At 43.8% G+C, this 15,516-nt stretch overlaps 1 protein-coding gene across 1 annotated transcript in view; it reads right to left on the bottom strand.

The window, feature by feature from the left end:
* LOC311105218 (vascular endothelial growth factor receptor kdr-like) overlaps window positions 1-15,516 on the bottom strand; it is an 83,642-nt gene that overhangs the window by 8,700 nt on the left and 59,426 nt on the right. Inside the window, exons 25-28 of the mRNA XM_084147287.1 lie at window positions 10,371-10,470; window positions 4,639-4,744; window positions 2,309-2,430; window positions 786-864 (exon numbers count right to left, since the gene is read on the bottom strand). Coding sequence (XP_084003413.1) covers window positions 786-864; window positions 2,309-2,430; window positions 4,639-4,744; window positions 10,371-10,470 — 407 coding nt within the window. The remainder of the gene's footprint in view (window positions 1-785; window positions 865-2,308; window positions 2,431-4,638; window positions 4,745-10,370; window positions 10,471-15,516) is intronic.

The following is a 15,516-nucleotide window of genomic DNA, read 5'->3' as shown; positions in this document are numbered from 1 at the left end:
TTGCAACATCCCAGACAACTCCCATAATTTGGGAACCTTAATTCTTACAACATTAAGGGAATGTCCTGTGCAACCTAACTTAAACATTGTATGAATGTCATACGTAAAAATTTATGCACACATGACTGTAAGTCGCTTTGGATAAAAGCGTCTGCTAAATGGCATATTATTATTATTATTATTATTATTATCACAACAGAGCATATTTTATGATTTGGAAACATATCTGTTGTAATGTACCCACACTGTTCCCACAACCTAATTAAACATTCTGGAAACCTTGAAAGAACAGATAAAATGTGTTCTGGGAACGTTCTTGCAACATCAGGCAAATGTTTTATACAAACATTGTATAATAATCAACACAACTTGACAGTTTTTATGTTACGAGAACATTTACCGCAACCTAACGAATGTTCTGGGAACTTTCACAGAACCAATTTTGGTTTGCTGGGAAAGCATTACTGGTACATTGTGTTATTACATTACCTGGAAACCTAATGAGAACTTTTGGGGAATGTTCTGTGGTAATTGTTACAGATGTTGTGCACAACATTTTAGTGAAGGATATTAATTTAAAACATAACAAAAAAGTACATTTTATTAATGAAAAACATTCTTTGAATGTTTTGGGGTTGTTATCATGCTAATTTGAGATAAAACCCTAAGTAGAACTTAATGGGAATCTTAGCTAATGTTCTGGGAATGTTCCCGGTTTGCTGGGAGGTTTGAGTCACTTAGTATTCAGTGTGTGAGAGAGGGATAGGAGTGGTGGGTTAATTCACCTCATGGTTGTCGTTAGAGCCGTTCTCCATGGTAACCTCATCAAAGGTCTTCACACTTGCTGGACGGATCTTAATGTTCCTGAAGGGATAAGATTTCCAAAGTCAGATCCCAACATAGGAAAAATGTCCCAGTCAGGGAATTCCAAGATTACACAGGCGCCAAAAAGCGTCTAAAAAACACAATAAGCATGAACATAATCAATTTAGTCAACAATTACATAATGTCGGTGGAATTGATCTTTAAAAATCAACCCTATTTCTTGGGCTTTCCAACACAGAGAGAGAATCAAATGACTGCTTAATTCAGTTCAGCTTAAGGGATAACTGTCATTAAAGCATTTCAATACATTCTCAATAAACCCACTGGTAGGACCTGTGAAAATATGAGGGCTTGAAAAATATTATTTTAAGTGGACATAAATCCTGGAGCAGGGTCTGTGGTTTGGGAGGAAAATCTTTGAAGGGAACACAATGCTTTGGGCTCCCTCACCATCAGACTGCCAGTGTATATAGTTCTCATCACAACCTTTATCAGGTCTTTCACTGTCCTCAAGCAGATCTACATGCACTTCTTTAAGAATAAGTACCCAACCCACCAAGCAAAGCATATGTAAAGAAAATGGAGTGTGCTTTGGACAATGTACTGAATAAAGAGTGGGGAAATGATTGGTTGTTATCTTAACACTCAGTTCAATTAAAATAACACAGATTTAAAGAGATTTTAACGTTACCATTAAGCCAAGACGCCCATGGAGACATTACATTTCAATGTTGAAATGTCTCTATTAAATGTTATATAATGTACATAGACTTATGGCAGAATTCTTTAACTAAGCGCTCTTCAATGTGTATATCGCTGAAGCATTACAGATTGCGTGATAGAAATGTAAAGATAATTTCCCATTGAGCTGACCTATGCAGGGTTTACCATGAATGCAGTTTCCGCTAATGCGGGAACATTGCCATTACATTTCAATCACGCTGTAATGCTGAACTTCTGCAATACAGATTGAATAGAGCCCTAAACTGCAATACAATAAAATGTGAGAACCTTGATGTGAGCCACAGGTGTGAGTGTGATCTCGGTGTTAGGTTGAGGGTAATATCTCTGTGTTAGGGTGAGGGTAATATCTCTGTGTTAGGTTCAGGGTAATACTATCTCTGTGTTAGGTTGAGGGTAATATCTCAGTGTTAGGTTGAGGGTAATATTTCTCTGTTAGGTTGAGGGTAATATCTCTGTGTTAGGTTGAGGGTAATATTTCTCTGTTAGGTTGAGGGTAATATCTCTGTGTTAGGTTGAGGGTAATATCTCTGTGTTAGGTTGAGGGTAACATTTCTGTGTTAGGTTGAGGGTAATATTTCTCCCTGTTAGGTTGAGGGTAATATCTCTCTGTTAGGTTGCAGGTAATATCTCTCTGTTAGGTTGAGGGTAATCAGGGTAATATCTCCCTGTTAGGTTGAGGGTAATATAGCTGGGTAATGTAGTGTAGCGACTGGCCAGCTCACAGACTCCTCCTTCTTACCAGGTGCTCCCTGAGTCGCGGTAAGAGAGTGGCCTGGTGTTGGTCTCTTCTGACAGGGCCGTGTTGGAGGGGTCACCCTCCTTGGACAGCAGGGCTGCTATAGGGATGTAATGCTTGCCCTCCTGAATGGACAGAAAGAGGAGAGAACACAACATGTCAGACCAGAGGCCTAGTTAGCAGCTATCATAGACCAGAGGCCTAGCTAGCAGCTATCATAGACCAGAGGCCTAGCTAACTGCTATCATAGCATGACGGAAAGCACATGTGTGTGATAAGCGTGTGAAGCTTAGGGAGATTTGAGCGTGATACTGTCCGTTTGCTTCACAAACATCCATCCAGGACTAGCAGGGAATGTTGCCAAAGAAACCAAGGTCATGCCTAATAAATCCAATGTGGAATGTCTGAGGGGGTGATGATGCTGGTGGAGACAACATCGCTGACTGGCCTGTAAAAGAATGAGTCTCTCTGTATGTAACAGACCTATATTAATGGAAGGGTTGAAATCCTCCCTGTTCAGCTCTTTTCTGTCCTGTCAGGATGGGTTCTCTTGCGGTTGGTTTTCAGCGAGAGTGATCTGTTATGTTATAAAGTGTTTTTATACTGTGGTTTCATGTGATGTGATGTCTGGCCTGCTATCATCTCATTTCTCTTTACTATCCCCACCACTGTCTGGTCTCATTTTAGTCCTAGGAGCTGTCTGTGTGTGTCTGGGTCTGTCTGCAGTTAATGAACTATCTGGACCTGGGCCCGGTTACATAAAACATCTTAAGTATTACCTAAGGGAATTGTTTAATGACGTTGCATAGAGCCCCTCAAATATTTCCTTAGGTAAGGGCATACTTAAGGGGTTTTACGGTAGTTTCAAGGCATGTAAGGCAGAAAGAGTATCCGGTTACCATGGAGACGGCCTGAGATCTCATGTATTTTGTGAGATGGCAAAATAGAACTTCTACAATCAAGACAGGATAACCAAATTGATTCAGAAGATAATAAACTATGTTTCTTGTAGGGAATTTTTTCTCAACTTGTTTCTATTACTTTCTAGCACGTCAAGCTAATTTACAGAGTAGCTAGCTAATCTACCCAGCTAGTTTTGTAGCCATGGATTGTGCACCTTCCATTGTTTAGCTAAGTAGCTAACTGTTAGCTACCTAACTAGCTGGTTGATGTTTTCCTTTTGAAACCAGGGCAGAGGAAAGCAACATTCACCTCCACAAATGCTGTTTACATTGATATCCATACTGAATGAAGCACCCTTAACTTTTTAACTTAATTTAAGGGGGAAATTCACCTTAAAATATTTTGTGCAACTGACTTAAAGTTAAGGAAACTTTAAGTTAAAATTAAAGCTAACTTAGGGTGTTTTATACAACCGGGTCCTGGTCTGGGAGAGAGGTGAAACTGGGAGCATGGCTGTAGATATCTGAGGAAGTCTCTTCCATTCTGTCAGTGACTGTGCTTTAGACTGTCTTTTAAACTCTTGAGTTTTGGGCATTATAAGGACTTGATGGGAACCTATTGTTTTGTCCTCGCTGGGGAAACAGCCAATTTTCCATCAGCAGTCACAATCGCTGCTTTCTTTCTCCCTCTCTTGATTCCATTCCTCTTTATCAATATCTCCCTGTCATTCCATTACCACAAAAGCAGCCCTCTCTTTATTGACAATGTAGGAAAGTATAGTCCAGGAGTATGTTTATGTGTCATGGTTTCATGGCCTAAATCATTTAGATGTGTTCAATCTGGTCGTCTTTCAGCTGGTGGTTGGGGCTGGTGATGAGGAGTGATTGTAATGTGAAAGGGGATTTAGTGAGTGTCAGACGCTGCTGATTGATCACATCTGTAATCATCCAGACCTTTGAGGATGATCTGTCAGTGTTTATGATAAGAAGTGAACCTCCTCATTCCCTGCTGGGTTTGGGATGTTTCCATTGTCATAAATGGCCGTTGTGTTCAAGTTCTCCATTATTTTAGCTTCCCTTACATGGAATTGGTTTTGAGCTATTTGCCTAAACTTGATTTTCTTAAACCCTTTTACTCCATGAGGAGCATACGTCATCCACAAATGTTCTCCTCCACACTGTTTTGGCTCTTGCCTCAGCTACAGATAATTACTGGTCAGAAGCAAAACAGTACGTCTCACAAGCCTGAGACAAGGCCCTATCCACAACTCTGCTGACCTCTGATCTCCAGGTCACCTTGAACCTGGTCTTCATCATGTGACACACTGTAACCCTTCATGGGTTCAACCACATTCACCTATTTACTCATTTTAGATTAGTGATAACCTCACGGGAGCAAGGAATGATAGAACAAAGCCATGGGGATCTTACCTGCTGTACGCTGGCCTGTAGCAGGTCTCCTAGTCTCTCCACCAGCTCAGTGAAGGTTGGCCTGTCTCCTGGCTCGGCCTGCCAGCAGTCCAACATGGTCTGGTATCTGAGGAGAAATACACATCATGTCATCATGCTGGCTCGCAAACGCACATTAATAACACAGACACACTGTATAGCTATACTGTTGAGCTATATGCAAATAAATTGTAATAATTGGTAATAATATGATAATCGCAAGTATTCACATCCATATGGGTTGGTAATGACCCCTGCCTGATGGTGATGAATTTAGCACCATGCATATGGCCACGCATTGCTAGGCATGCTTCGCTCTGCTGTGCATTGAGAAATTTAACCATAAGGCAAACGATACTCAATCTTTTACAACCAGGATGGTTTTGACATTCAGAGGGACCCAATGCTCTCCTCCTCCACCAGACAGGCCCTGTGTGTGTGGAGGCTGACTGACACGAGAGATGACCTGTAGCTGCCATTCACCCAAATCAACTGTCATGTACAATACTCAAATACCAAATATTTCATTTTCCAACGATCATCTGGTCTCTGGGGCTGTATCTCGTTCCCTCTAGGTCTCGGTGTGAACATTAGGAACCCCCCCCCCCCCCCCCAGATTTTTGACGAGCTGTCTCTGCCCATGTGGGAAGACTCAGGGCCGTTATGTGTTTCCAGCAGTGGCCTGTAATAATGGCCGGACTCGGCCGTGGAGGAATTCAGAGACGGAGCACCGGCCGCCGCTGCTGTTTAAATCAAACCCCATAGTCAGCCTGGTGAACGAGCCCGGCCGGGGTGATGATGGATCCCTAGCTCGCTTCATACTACGGAGCGCGGCCCTCAAACACAGAGGCCCTTACGTAAACACAGCCAGGTGCCCATTAGCTCTATTATGTTCCCCTGATTGGCACCAGATTGAGTCAATTTGGAGTTTGGAGAAAATTACAGTAAAAAGCAGATGGTCCATTACGCCCTCCGTCCTCCCCCACCCCCCACCCTTTGCCCTCTCCATCTGTGTTTGTATTCAGGACACCTAGACCTTGGCTTGGCAAGACGTCTCCTCTCCCCTCGGTGCGGTGGAGATTGGCTGGAGGAAGCGGCTGGGCTGTGATTCCCATGTTCATCAGTGTCCTTGGCCAGGTGGAGGGACTCCTAACATCCTCACAGTGACAGGATGGAAGCCCAGAGTAGACCACCATGGCCCACATGGCCCACAAATCAAGAGGAGGGGATGTAGACAGCATTGTATGGCCGCACAATTTCAAGCCTGCTTCCTGTCTGCTTCGTAATGGGAAAAAAATGGTTCCCCCTCTTCTGTCTCTTTAGGGAATACGCTGCCGTGGGGGGCCATTGTGGTGGTACGAATTCTTAAGTCCACTTCTCTCTTCCCGGCAAGACAGCTGTGGGATGTTGGGAGGTGGACATCCGTTTTTCTCTATTCCTGCGTCTTGAGAAGCGTCTTCCACATTCTGATAAGGATGCACCAGATTGGAGTGCCGTTAGGCTGATGGAGGAAGTGGAACTTCCAATCTTCTAAACGGAGGGTCACATTCCTGGTGAGCCAGTGCAGCAGCAGCAGGGTAGATTTACCGCCCCATATCGCCCGGCCCACCGGCCCACCGGCCCACCGGCCCCTTTCATCATCCATATAACGGGGGTTGGAGTCAAGGTCAAGGTCAGGGGCTGGATCCCAGGCTCCCACACACATGATCAACATCAGGCATGGGAGGCTCTGAGGAGAAGTGTGGGAGCCAGGGGGTATTACCCCTGTAGACTAGAGTGCGTACCGCTCCTCTGCTTCCCATTTAAACTGATATCAGCAGGTTTTGTTTTTATCTCAGACAAGAGACAGGTTGTACTTCATGGTTCCTTGGCATGAGCTTAGCAGAGTGTTATCTGCTCTCTATATCTTCATTCGGTCAATGGAGCGCTTTGCTTTGAACCAGAATGGAACGTTTCTTAGAGAGGGATCTTAGAGAGGGGAACTTGGCACCAGTGGGTCTGACTCTGGATCTACAGAGCTGCTATTTAGTTATATTCCCAGTCCCTGCGCTCTAAGACTCCAGTCTGGATCATATTTTCGCAGGTCAACTCCAATCACCATCTCCCATGTCTCCGTGATACATCCATTCAATTGGCTCCAGTTGGCACAAGATGTTTTAAACATTCTGGACATCTTGGTGGTAAAGAGTTATAAAATATAAGTACAGGATTGATCACTTCCAAATGAATAAGACAGAGGGAGTTTGACTCCACCATGCTCTGTCACAAATGAAAACCAAACGCTACGCACACACAAACCCACACACATAGCTGAATATGAGATAGATTGAGAGCAGGATGTGTGAGCGAAGGGTCCGTTGGGAGTAGGTTGTAAACTCGCAGGGTTGGGTAGGTTACTTTCTAAATCTGTTACAGTTGCTAGTTACCTATTCAAAATTGTCATCAGAAACGTAATTTGTGGATGACCAAAACTCCGTAACGTAATCTGATTACTTTCAGTTACTTTTAGATTACTTTCCCCTTAAGAGGCTTTAGAAGAAGACAAAAATGAATATTACTAATTGAACGACATCTATTGCAGGATAAATCAATGTTAAGAGTTCACATAGCAGGCCTTAAATGGATGTTGCATTTTACTTTATGGGTTGGTTCTGTAGGCTTCTTCTAACCCATTGCTTTCTACTACAGATAATAATACAATTAGGCTATATCTTTACATTAAAAACCAAAGTCTGTCAGATTTCCAGTCATTCCAATTAATTTAACACACCTTGATCTTCAAGAATACGAATTGGAAATAAAATAATAAATAAAATAATTTGGTGGGTGCTTATATTTCTCCTATTTCACACACGTACGAGTGTGTATTAATGAACGTGTGAATTGGAAATGTATTTTTTGCATATCCCACTCTCCCTGAGACACCCTCAGAGAGTGGGGTCACAACCAGGGTCTGCCATTATCAACGGCAACCCTGGAGCAAGTAAGGTTAAGTGCCTTGCTCAAAGGCACATAGACCTATTTTCACCTTGTCGGCTTGGGGATTCGAACTAGCGGTCCGACCAGTTACTAGCCCAACGTTCTAACCGCTAGGCTAACTGCCACTACCTGGAAATATAGATTAGCCTAATTGTTTTACCGGAGCATAACCCAAAAACTAAGGATTAATTATACTACTCCGTTGTTTATTATTTTGTTGTCATGGAGGAATGATTGGGCTCATTGCTTCAAGTTGAAAAATAAATGCTGCTCTCATGGAGTGGCATGCTTTGAGCAGTACCGAAAAATGCTATTTGCATGTGAAAAATGAATACCATATTCTGCATTTGCATCCTACTATTGTTTCCGTTTTTGTTGGTGACACTTTGATATCTCAATAATTTGCAGCTGTTTAAGACTATCAAAAGTGTGTGAGTTTGAGCATTTGTCCATTAGGCCTCTGGATATAAAAAAATTGATCATCAAGAATTAGATTGAGCAATAAAAGCCCCACTCGTGGTTTTCTTAAATTAAACTTGTTGTTGACAGTGTGGAGCACAATACCACAGAGGAGTTTAGAAGGGAGGAACTCCCTCAAACTTTTATTCCATAGGCTGGGATTTGCACTATGCAGCTGTTGCAAAAGCGCATTTTTAACTGTCTGTCAGTGCACTGGTTGCAAAAACAATGATTGATAGGCAGCTTAAACTTCTTCAATTCAACCATTATTGGGTTAAAATACACATATACATTTGTGAACAGCCATCCACAACAACCACAATTCGCAAGGCGCAAATAATAGCTAAATGAGAGAGCAGCAGAGTGATCCACATCGTTGTGCTATGTAGATACTGTATCAATAATAAGTGATATCTGTATCGGCTACACTCTTAGAAAAAAGGGTTCCAAAAGGGTTCTGCGGCTCTCCCCATAGGAGAACCCTTTTTGGTTCCAGGTAGAACTCTTTTGGGTCTCATGTAGAACATTCTGTGGAAAGGGTTCTACATGGAACCCAAAATAGTTCTACCTAGAACCAAAAGGGGTTCTTCAAAGGGTTCTCCTGTGGGGACAGCCGAAGAACCCTTTTTGGTTCTAGTTAGCACGTTTTTTTCCTAAGAGTGTACACCACTGCTGCCGTCCTTACCTCCAAGCGTTGTATAAAGTGGATGTATAATCTTTGGATGCCGACAGCAGTCGCACCATTGGAAGACATTAGCCTATTCCTGCTCTTTTCTCGCAATGCATCAAACGCATTTTGTGTGTCATCATAGTGGTCTCTGACTTGTGGTCACACTCGCTCAGGCGGAACAAACTATTATTTTTTGTAAAAAAAAAAAAAAAAAGAATATCCCCTTTTTCTATTACGATCTTGTCTCATCGCTGCAACTCCCCAACGGGCTCGGGAGAGGCGAAGGTCGAGTCATGCGTCCTCCCAAACATGACCCGCCAAACCGCGCTCCTTAACACCCACCCACCCACTTAACCCGGAAGCCAGCTGCACCAATGTGCCCCCCCCGGCCAAACCCTCCCCTCACCCGGACGATGCTGGGCCAATTGTGCACCGCCCTACGGGACCCCCGGTCACGGCCGGTTGTGACACAGCCTGGGATCGACCCCGGGTCTGTGGTGATGCCTCAAGCACTGCGATGCAGTGCCTTAGACCGCTGCGCCACTCGGGAGGCCAATTTTTGCCTTTTTTCAATGTTGATTTGAACGTCATTGAGAAAACAGAAAGGCGTCATAGGTTCCTTTCTGAATTTAAAAGTAATTCTAGAAGTAATCATCTAGTTTTTCAAAAGTATCTGTAATCTGATTACAATATTTGTGCTGGTAACGTAACAGATTACAGCTACAGTTTTTAAATAACCAGTTACATGTAATCCATTACTCCCCAACCCTGTAAACTCAGACGTGTGCCATAGCCTGGCACAGTGAGTGAGAGAGAGCCCCAGCACTTAGTCCTCCCTGCTGAGAAGCCACCCAGTCACCTCATAAAGGCAACAACCCCAGCTCCTCCTGTTCAGTCCACCTCACTGCTAGACTAACAGCACTGACACCACAGGGCCAGGAGAAACCCCCATAGACTCCCCCAAAGATATTCTGTTTCAGCAGCACTGTCCACATCTGCCCTGCTTCAGATCCCCCTTGTGTGGACAAGTGAGGGGAGTCTCCCGCCCCTTGCTCTCATTACCCTGTGTCCGGCTGCCCCCTGGCCGCTCCCCACTCCCCCAGCCTTTAATGTGGGGCTCAATTACGGCCGCATCGATGTCAGTCCGAAAACAGATCCGCACCTCGCCGCCCGCCGCACCCCTCGGTTAACTGCCAATCAGCAGCTCCCGTCTCCCCTCCACATTCAGAGCTGGATTACCCATGATGCCTATCAAGCCCTGTCGCTCATTCAGACAAATGAAGGAGCAGATACAAGGCCTCTTTTCAACTGCTGTACATCGATATGTGAGGCTTTCCTTTACTGCCCTCTAATGTGTTGCACTGAGTAAGAGTTCCTGGTGGCTAATTACCCTCATGGGGGATACGTTGAGAGGACTAGAGGCATGCTTCGTGGTCTTTACAAGTTTCATGAGCCAAGGGAGCTTGATGCATTATGCACTGCCAAGAGGTGAGAGAGCTTTCTGACATGGGCCACTCTTCAAACTGCAAGTGCATTCCTTTTTTGGCCTGAGTTAGATGATGAGATTGGGGTTTGTATGTTATGTAATGGATCGCTTGATCCTTACATTTCAGAGGAGGAGTATTCTGGAGCTCTCATCCTGGTCCCTTCCTTCAGTCGGCAGCAGAAGTCCTCGTCGATGTGTAAGCCGGGATACGGAGAGGCACCTGGGGGGTGGGGGGAGAGGTGGGGGGTTATCAGACACTTCAATCTCCCACACAGAGAGGGTTGGATACTTTACACAGATTAGAGAAGAAAGCTTCATAAACAGTCAGTTAAGACTGTTTAAACATCAACTGATTGACCTTGCACATGGACAATGATCTTATACATTGAATAACATCTAGAGATAGTGCTAGAAAGATGATTAAATTTGACTATTGGGGCTGAGGTAAGACTCTTTCTAGAATAATTTGAATTTATGCTTGGCTCAGCCGAAATAAAAACAATAATACACGACTAAGCCAACTTATATCAAATATCCAATCCAGTTGGGGTTTTGGAAAATATTGCCCATGCCATGTAATCCATAAAAATGTCCAGACTCATGAACCAATATTTTCATGTACCCGACCAATATCCCTGACACAATATCAGATAGCATCGAAGGCTCCAGGGCACTACAGCGCCTTCGGAAAGTATTCAGACCCCTTGACTTTTTCCACATTTTGTTACGTTACAGCCTTCTCCAAAAATGGATTAATTAAAACAATTTCCTAATCAATCTACACACAATACCCCATAATGACAAAGCGAAAACAGGTTTTTAGATTTTTTTGTAAAGTTATTAAAAACAAAAAACAGAAATACCTTATTTACATAAGTATTCAGACCCTTTACTATGAGAAATTGAGCTCAGGTGCATCCTGTTTCCACTGATCATCCTTGAGATGTTTCTACAACTTGATTGGAGTCCACCTGTGGTAAATTAAATTGATTGGACATGATTTGGAAAGGCACACATCTGTCTATCTAAGGTCCCATGGTTGACAGTGCATGTCAGAGCAAAAACCAAGCCATGAGTTCGAAGGAATTGTCCGTAGAGCTCAGAGACAGGATTGTGTCGAGGCACAGATCTGGGGAAGAGTACCAAAAATGTTCTGCAGCATTGAAGGTCCCCAAGAACACAGTGGCCTCCATCATTCTTAAATGGAATAAGTTTGGATCCACCAAGGCTCTTCCTAGAGCTGGCCGCCCGGCCAAACTGAGCAATCGGGGGAGAAGGTCCTTGATCAGGGAGGTGACCAAGAACCCGATGGTCACTCTGACAGAGCTCCAGAGTTCCTCTGTGGAGATGGGAGAACCTTCCAGAAGGACAACCATCTCTGCAGCACTCCACCAGTTAGGCCTTTATGGTAGAGTGGCCAGACGGAAGCCACTCCTCAGTAAAAGGCACATGACAGTCCGCTTGGAGTTTGCCAAAAGGCACCTAAAGACTCTCAGACCATGAGAAACAAGATTCTCTGGTCTGATGAAACCAAGATTGAACTCTTTGGCCTGAATGCCAAGCGTCCCGTCTGGAGGAAACCTGGCACCATTCCTAAGGTGAAGCATGGTGGTGGCAGCATCATGCTGTGATGATGTTTTTCAGCGGCAGGGACTGGGGCGAAGGTTCCCCTTCCAACAGGACAACGACCCTAAGCACACAGCCAAGACAACGCAGGAGTGGCTTCAGGACAAGTCTCTGAATGTCCTTGAGTGGCCCAGCCAGAGCCCGGACTTGAACCCGATCGAACATCTCTGGAAAGACCTGAAAATAGCTGTGCAGCAACACTCCCCATCCAACCTGACAGAGCTTGAGAGGATCTGCAGAGAAGAATGGGATAAACTCCCCAAATACAGGTGTGCCAAGCTTGTAGCGTCATACCCAAGAAAACTCGAGGCTGTAATCGTTGCCAAAGGTGCTTCAACAAAGTACTGAGTAAAGGGTCTGAATACTTATATAAATGTGATATTTATTAGCAGAAATGTATACAAATCAGTTTTTGCTTTGTCATTATGGGTTATTGTGTGTAGATTGATGAGGAAAAAAACTATTTAATCAATTTTAGAATAAGGCTGTAAGCTAACAAAATGTGAAAAAAGTCAAGGGGTCTGAATACTTTCCGAAGGCACTGTATATCTCCTAGAACGCCATTTTATATTTTCTCTCCATCACATCAACCGATCATGGTAAGCAAATAGGCTGATTACCGCGTAACTCATGTCTAACACAGAAACCGGGGTGTAGTAGAAGGTTTGGCACCTAAACTAACAAGACGGTGAAATCCAAAAACACAAGACAAAACTCAAGCTGCTAGACTGCGGGTCACGTTGCGATATGCATATTCCAGCACCTTGGGACTGGAGCAAACTTTTGACCTCTAAACTCCTATCAGATTGCCAGACTTGAGTGTTTGTCATTTTTCTGCAGTCATTTCCGTGTCCTAATTGATCTTTCTGAGACCATGTTAACACCCCCCAGATGTGTGAGTGAGTGATTCTTTGAAGGTATACAGTGGGGAGAACAAGTATTTGATACACTGCCGATTTTGCAGGTTTTCCTACTTACAAAGCATGTAGAGGTCTGTAATTTTTATCATAGGTACACTTCAACTGTGAGAGACGGAATCTAAAACAAAAATCCAGAAAATCACACTGTATGATTTTTAAGTAATTCATTTGCATTTTATTGCATGACATAAGTATTTGATCACCTACCAACCAGTAAGAATTCCGTCTCTCATAGACCTGTTAGTTTTTCTTTAAGAAGCCCTCCTGTTCTCCACTCATTACCTGTATTAACTGCACCTGTTTGAACTCGATACCTGTATAAAAGACACCTGTCCACACACTCAATCAAACAGACTCCAACCTCTCCACAATGGCCAAGACCAGAGAGCTGTGTAAGGACATCAGGGATAAAATTGTAGACCTGCACAAGGCTGGGATGGGCTACAGGACAATAGGCAAGCAGCTTGATGAGAAGGCAACAACTGTTGGCGCAATTATTAGAAAATTGAAGAAGTTCAAGATGACGGTCAATCACCCTCGGTCTGGGGCTCCATGCAAGATCGCACCTCGTGGGGCATCAATGATCATGAGGAAGGTGAGGGATCAGCCTAGAACTACACGGCAGGACCTGGTCAATGACCTGAAGAGAGCTGGGACCACAGTCTCAAAGAAAACCATTAGTAACACACTACGCCGTCATGGATTAAAATCCTGCAGCGCAAGCAAGGTCCCCCTGCTCAAGCCAGCACATGTCCATGCCCGTCTGAAGTTTGCCAATGACCATCTGGATGATCCAGAGGAGGAATGGGAGAAGGTCTTGTGGTCTGATGAGACAAAAATATAGCTTTTTGGTCTAAACTCCACTCGCCGTGTTTGGAGGAAGAAGAAGGATGAGTACAACCCCAAGAACACCATCCCAACCGTGAAGCATGGAGGTGGAAACATCATTCTTTGGGGATGCTTTTCTGCAAAGGGGACAGGACGACTGCACCGTATTGAGGGGAGGATGGATGGGGCCATGTATCGCGAGATCTTGGCCAACAACCTCCTTCCCTCAGTAAGAGCATTGAAGATGGGTCGTGGCTGGGTCTTCCAGCATGACAACGACCCGAAACACACAGCCAGGGCAACTAAGGAGTGGCTCCGTAAGAAGCATCTCAAGGTCCTGGAGTGGCCTAGCCAGTCTCCAGACCTGAACCCAATAGAAAATCTTTGGAGGGAGCTGAAAGTCCGTATTGCCCAGCGACAGCCCCGAAACCTGAAGGATCTGGAGAAGGTCTGTATGGAGGAGTGGGCCAAAATCCCTGCTGCAGTGTGTGCAAACCTGGTCAAGATCTACAGGAAACGTATGATCTCTGTAATTGCAAACAAAGGTTTCTGTACAAAATATTAAGTTCTGCTTTTCTGATGTATCAAATACTTATGTCATGCAATAAAATGCAAATGAATTACATAAAAATCATACAATGTGATTTTCTGGATTTTTGTTTTAGATTCCGTCTCTCACAGTTGAAGTGTACCTATGATAAAAATTACAGACCTCTACATGCTTTGTAAGTAGGAAAACCTGCAAAATCGGCAGTGTATCAAATACTTGTTCTCCAAACTGTATGTATCAGTGTCTGTGGTTCTGTGTGTGTGGTTCTGAAAGAGAAAGATTATGGGAGAGAGATATATGAAAATTCACACACTTTTTTTGTAGTCCTCCTGGATGATTGGCTTCATGGCAGAGGTTGAAGTGTAGATGCCCAATGAAACCTAAAGCCATGAATCGATGTACTGTTCTTTCCTTACACTTTCGTAACATTTACTCTGAATGTTGTCCTTGTTACCTATGGTGACATTTGACCATACAATATGTCATGTGGAGTCTTGCTATAGAACAGTCGGATGTGGTGCACGGTGCATAGACAGTCATGTACGTACAATGGTGTCTTAAAGGTTGCAGTGGTTTCACAGCAGGGGCAAACATTTACATTGATCGGCTGCTTGGTTACACAGCGTTTGCATTGCCAGCTGGGAAGGCAACGGCCGGTTTAAATGGGAGGTATTCTTTCTTTTTAATGGCCCTTGCCTGTGATAAAATTCACAGTCGAAGTTCACAAATGTTTTTGCAGGAGCAGCATGAAAATAGTTTTCTCAAGCTGACAATGCAGCCCCGTTTTGTCCCAGAGGCACAATTACACAGTAGCAGAAGACAGTTATGACCCAGTGCATCTGGAGGAGCTGCATGGCTGGGGGCACCTTGCCTCGCCTGGCTAGCTGACAGGAGACTAGTCTCCTCACTGAACATCGCTGGCTGATGACAGAAAGAAACCTCTCCCTCATTTGGAAGGAATACTGCACGCTGTGTGCAAAATTGTACGATTATGTGTGCAAATAATTATACAGACAATCGTTTTTTCAAACTATTTTGTTACTATTTGATCAAAACTATTTATAAGCAGTAAAATGTTTACTGAGAAATAACTAAAACATAATTAGCATAATAAGAATTCTCTGATAGAAATCCATTACAGGGCGGAAAAGGGCAGTGAGCCTCAAAGCAGTCCATGTTTGTACTTTCATTAACAATCCTAAAACAATAGTCCTTGTAGATGAGATCGCTCTGGATAAGAGCGTCTGCTAAATGACTAAAATGTCAAATGTAATGAGATTCAGGACCTACACAACAGAAGAAATCTGCATTGAATAAGTCTGTATTGTTCCAAATGGCTGCG

The sequence above is a fragment of the Coregonus lavaretus genome, assembly GCF_964263955.1.
Source record: "Coregonus lavaretus genome assembly, chromosome: 29".
Lineage (NCBI taxonomy): Eukaryota > Metazoa > Chordata > Actinopteri > Salmoniformes > Salmonidae > Coregonus > Coregonus lavaretus.
This window is presented reverse-complemented; position numbering and strand designations above follow the sequence as displayed.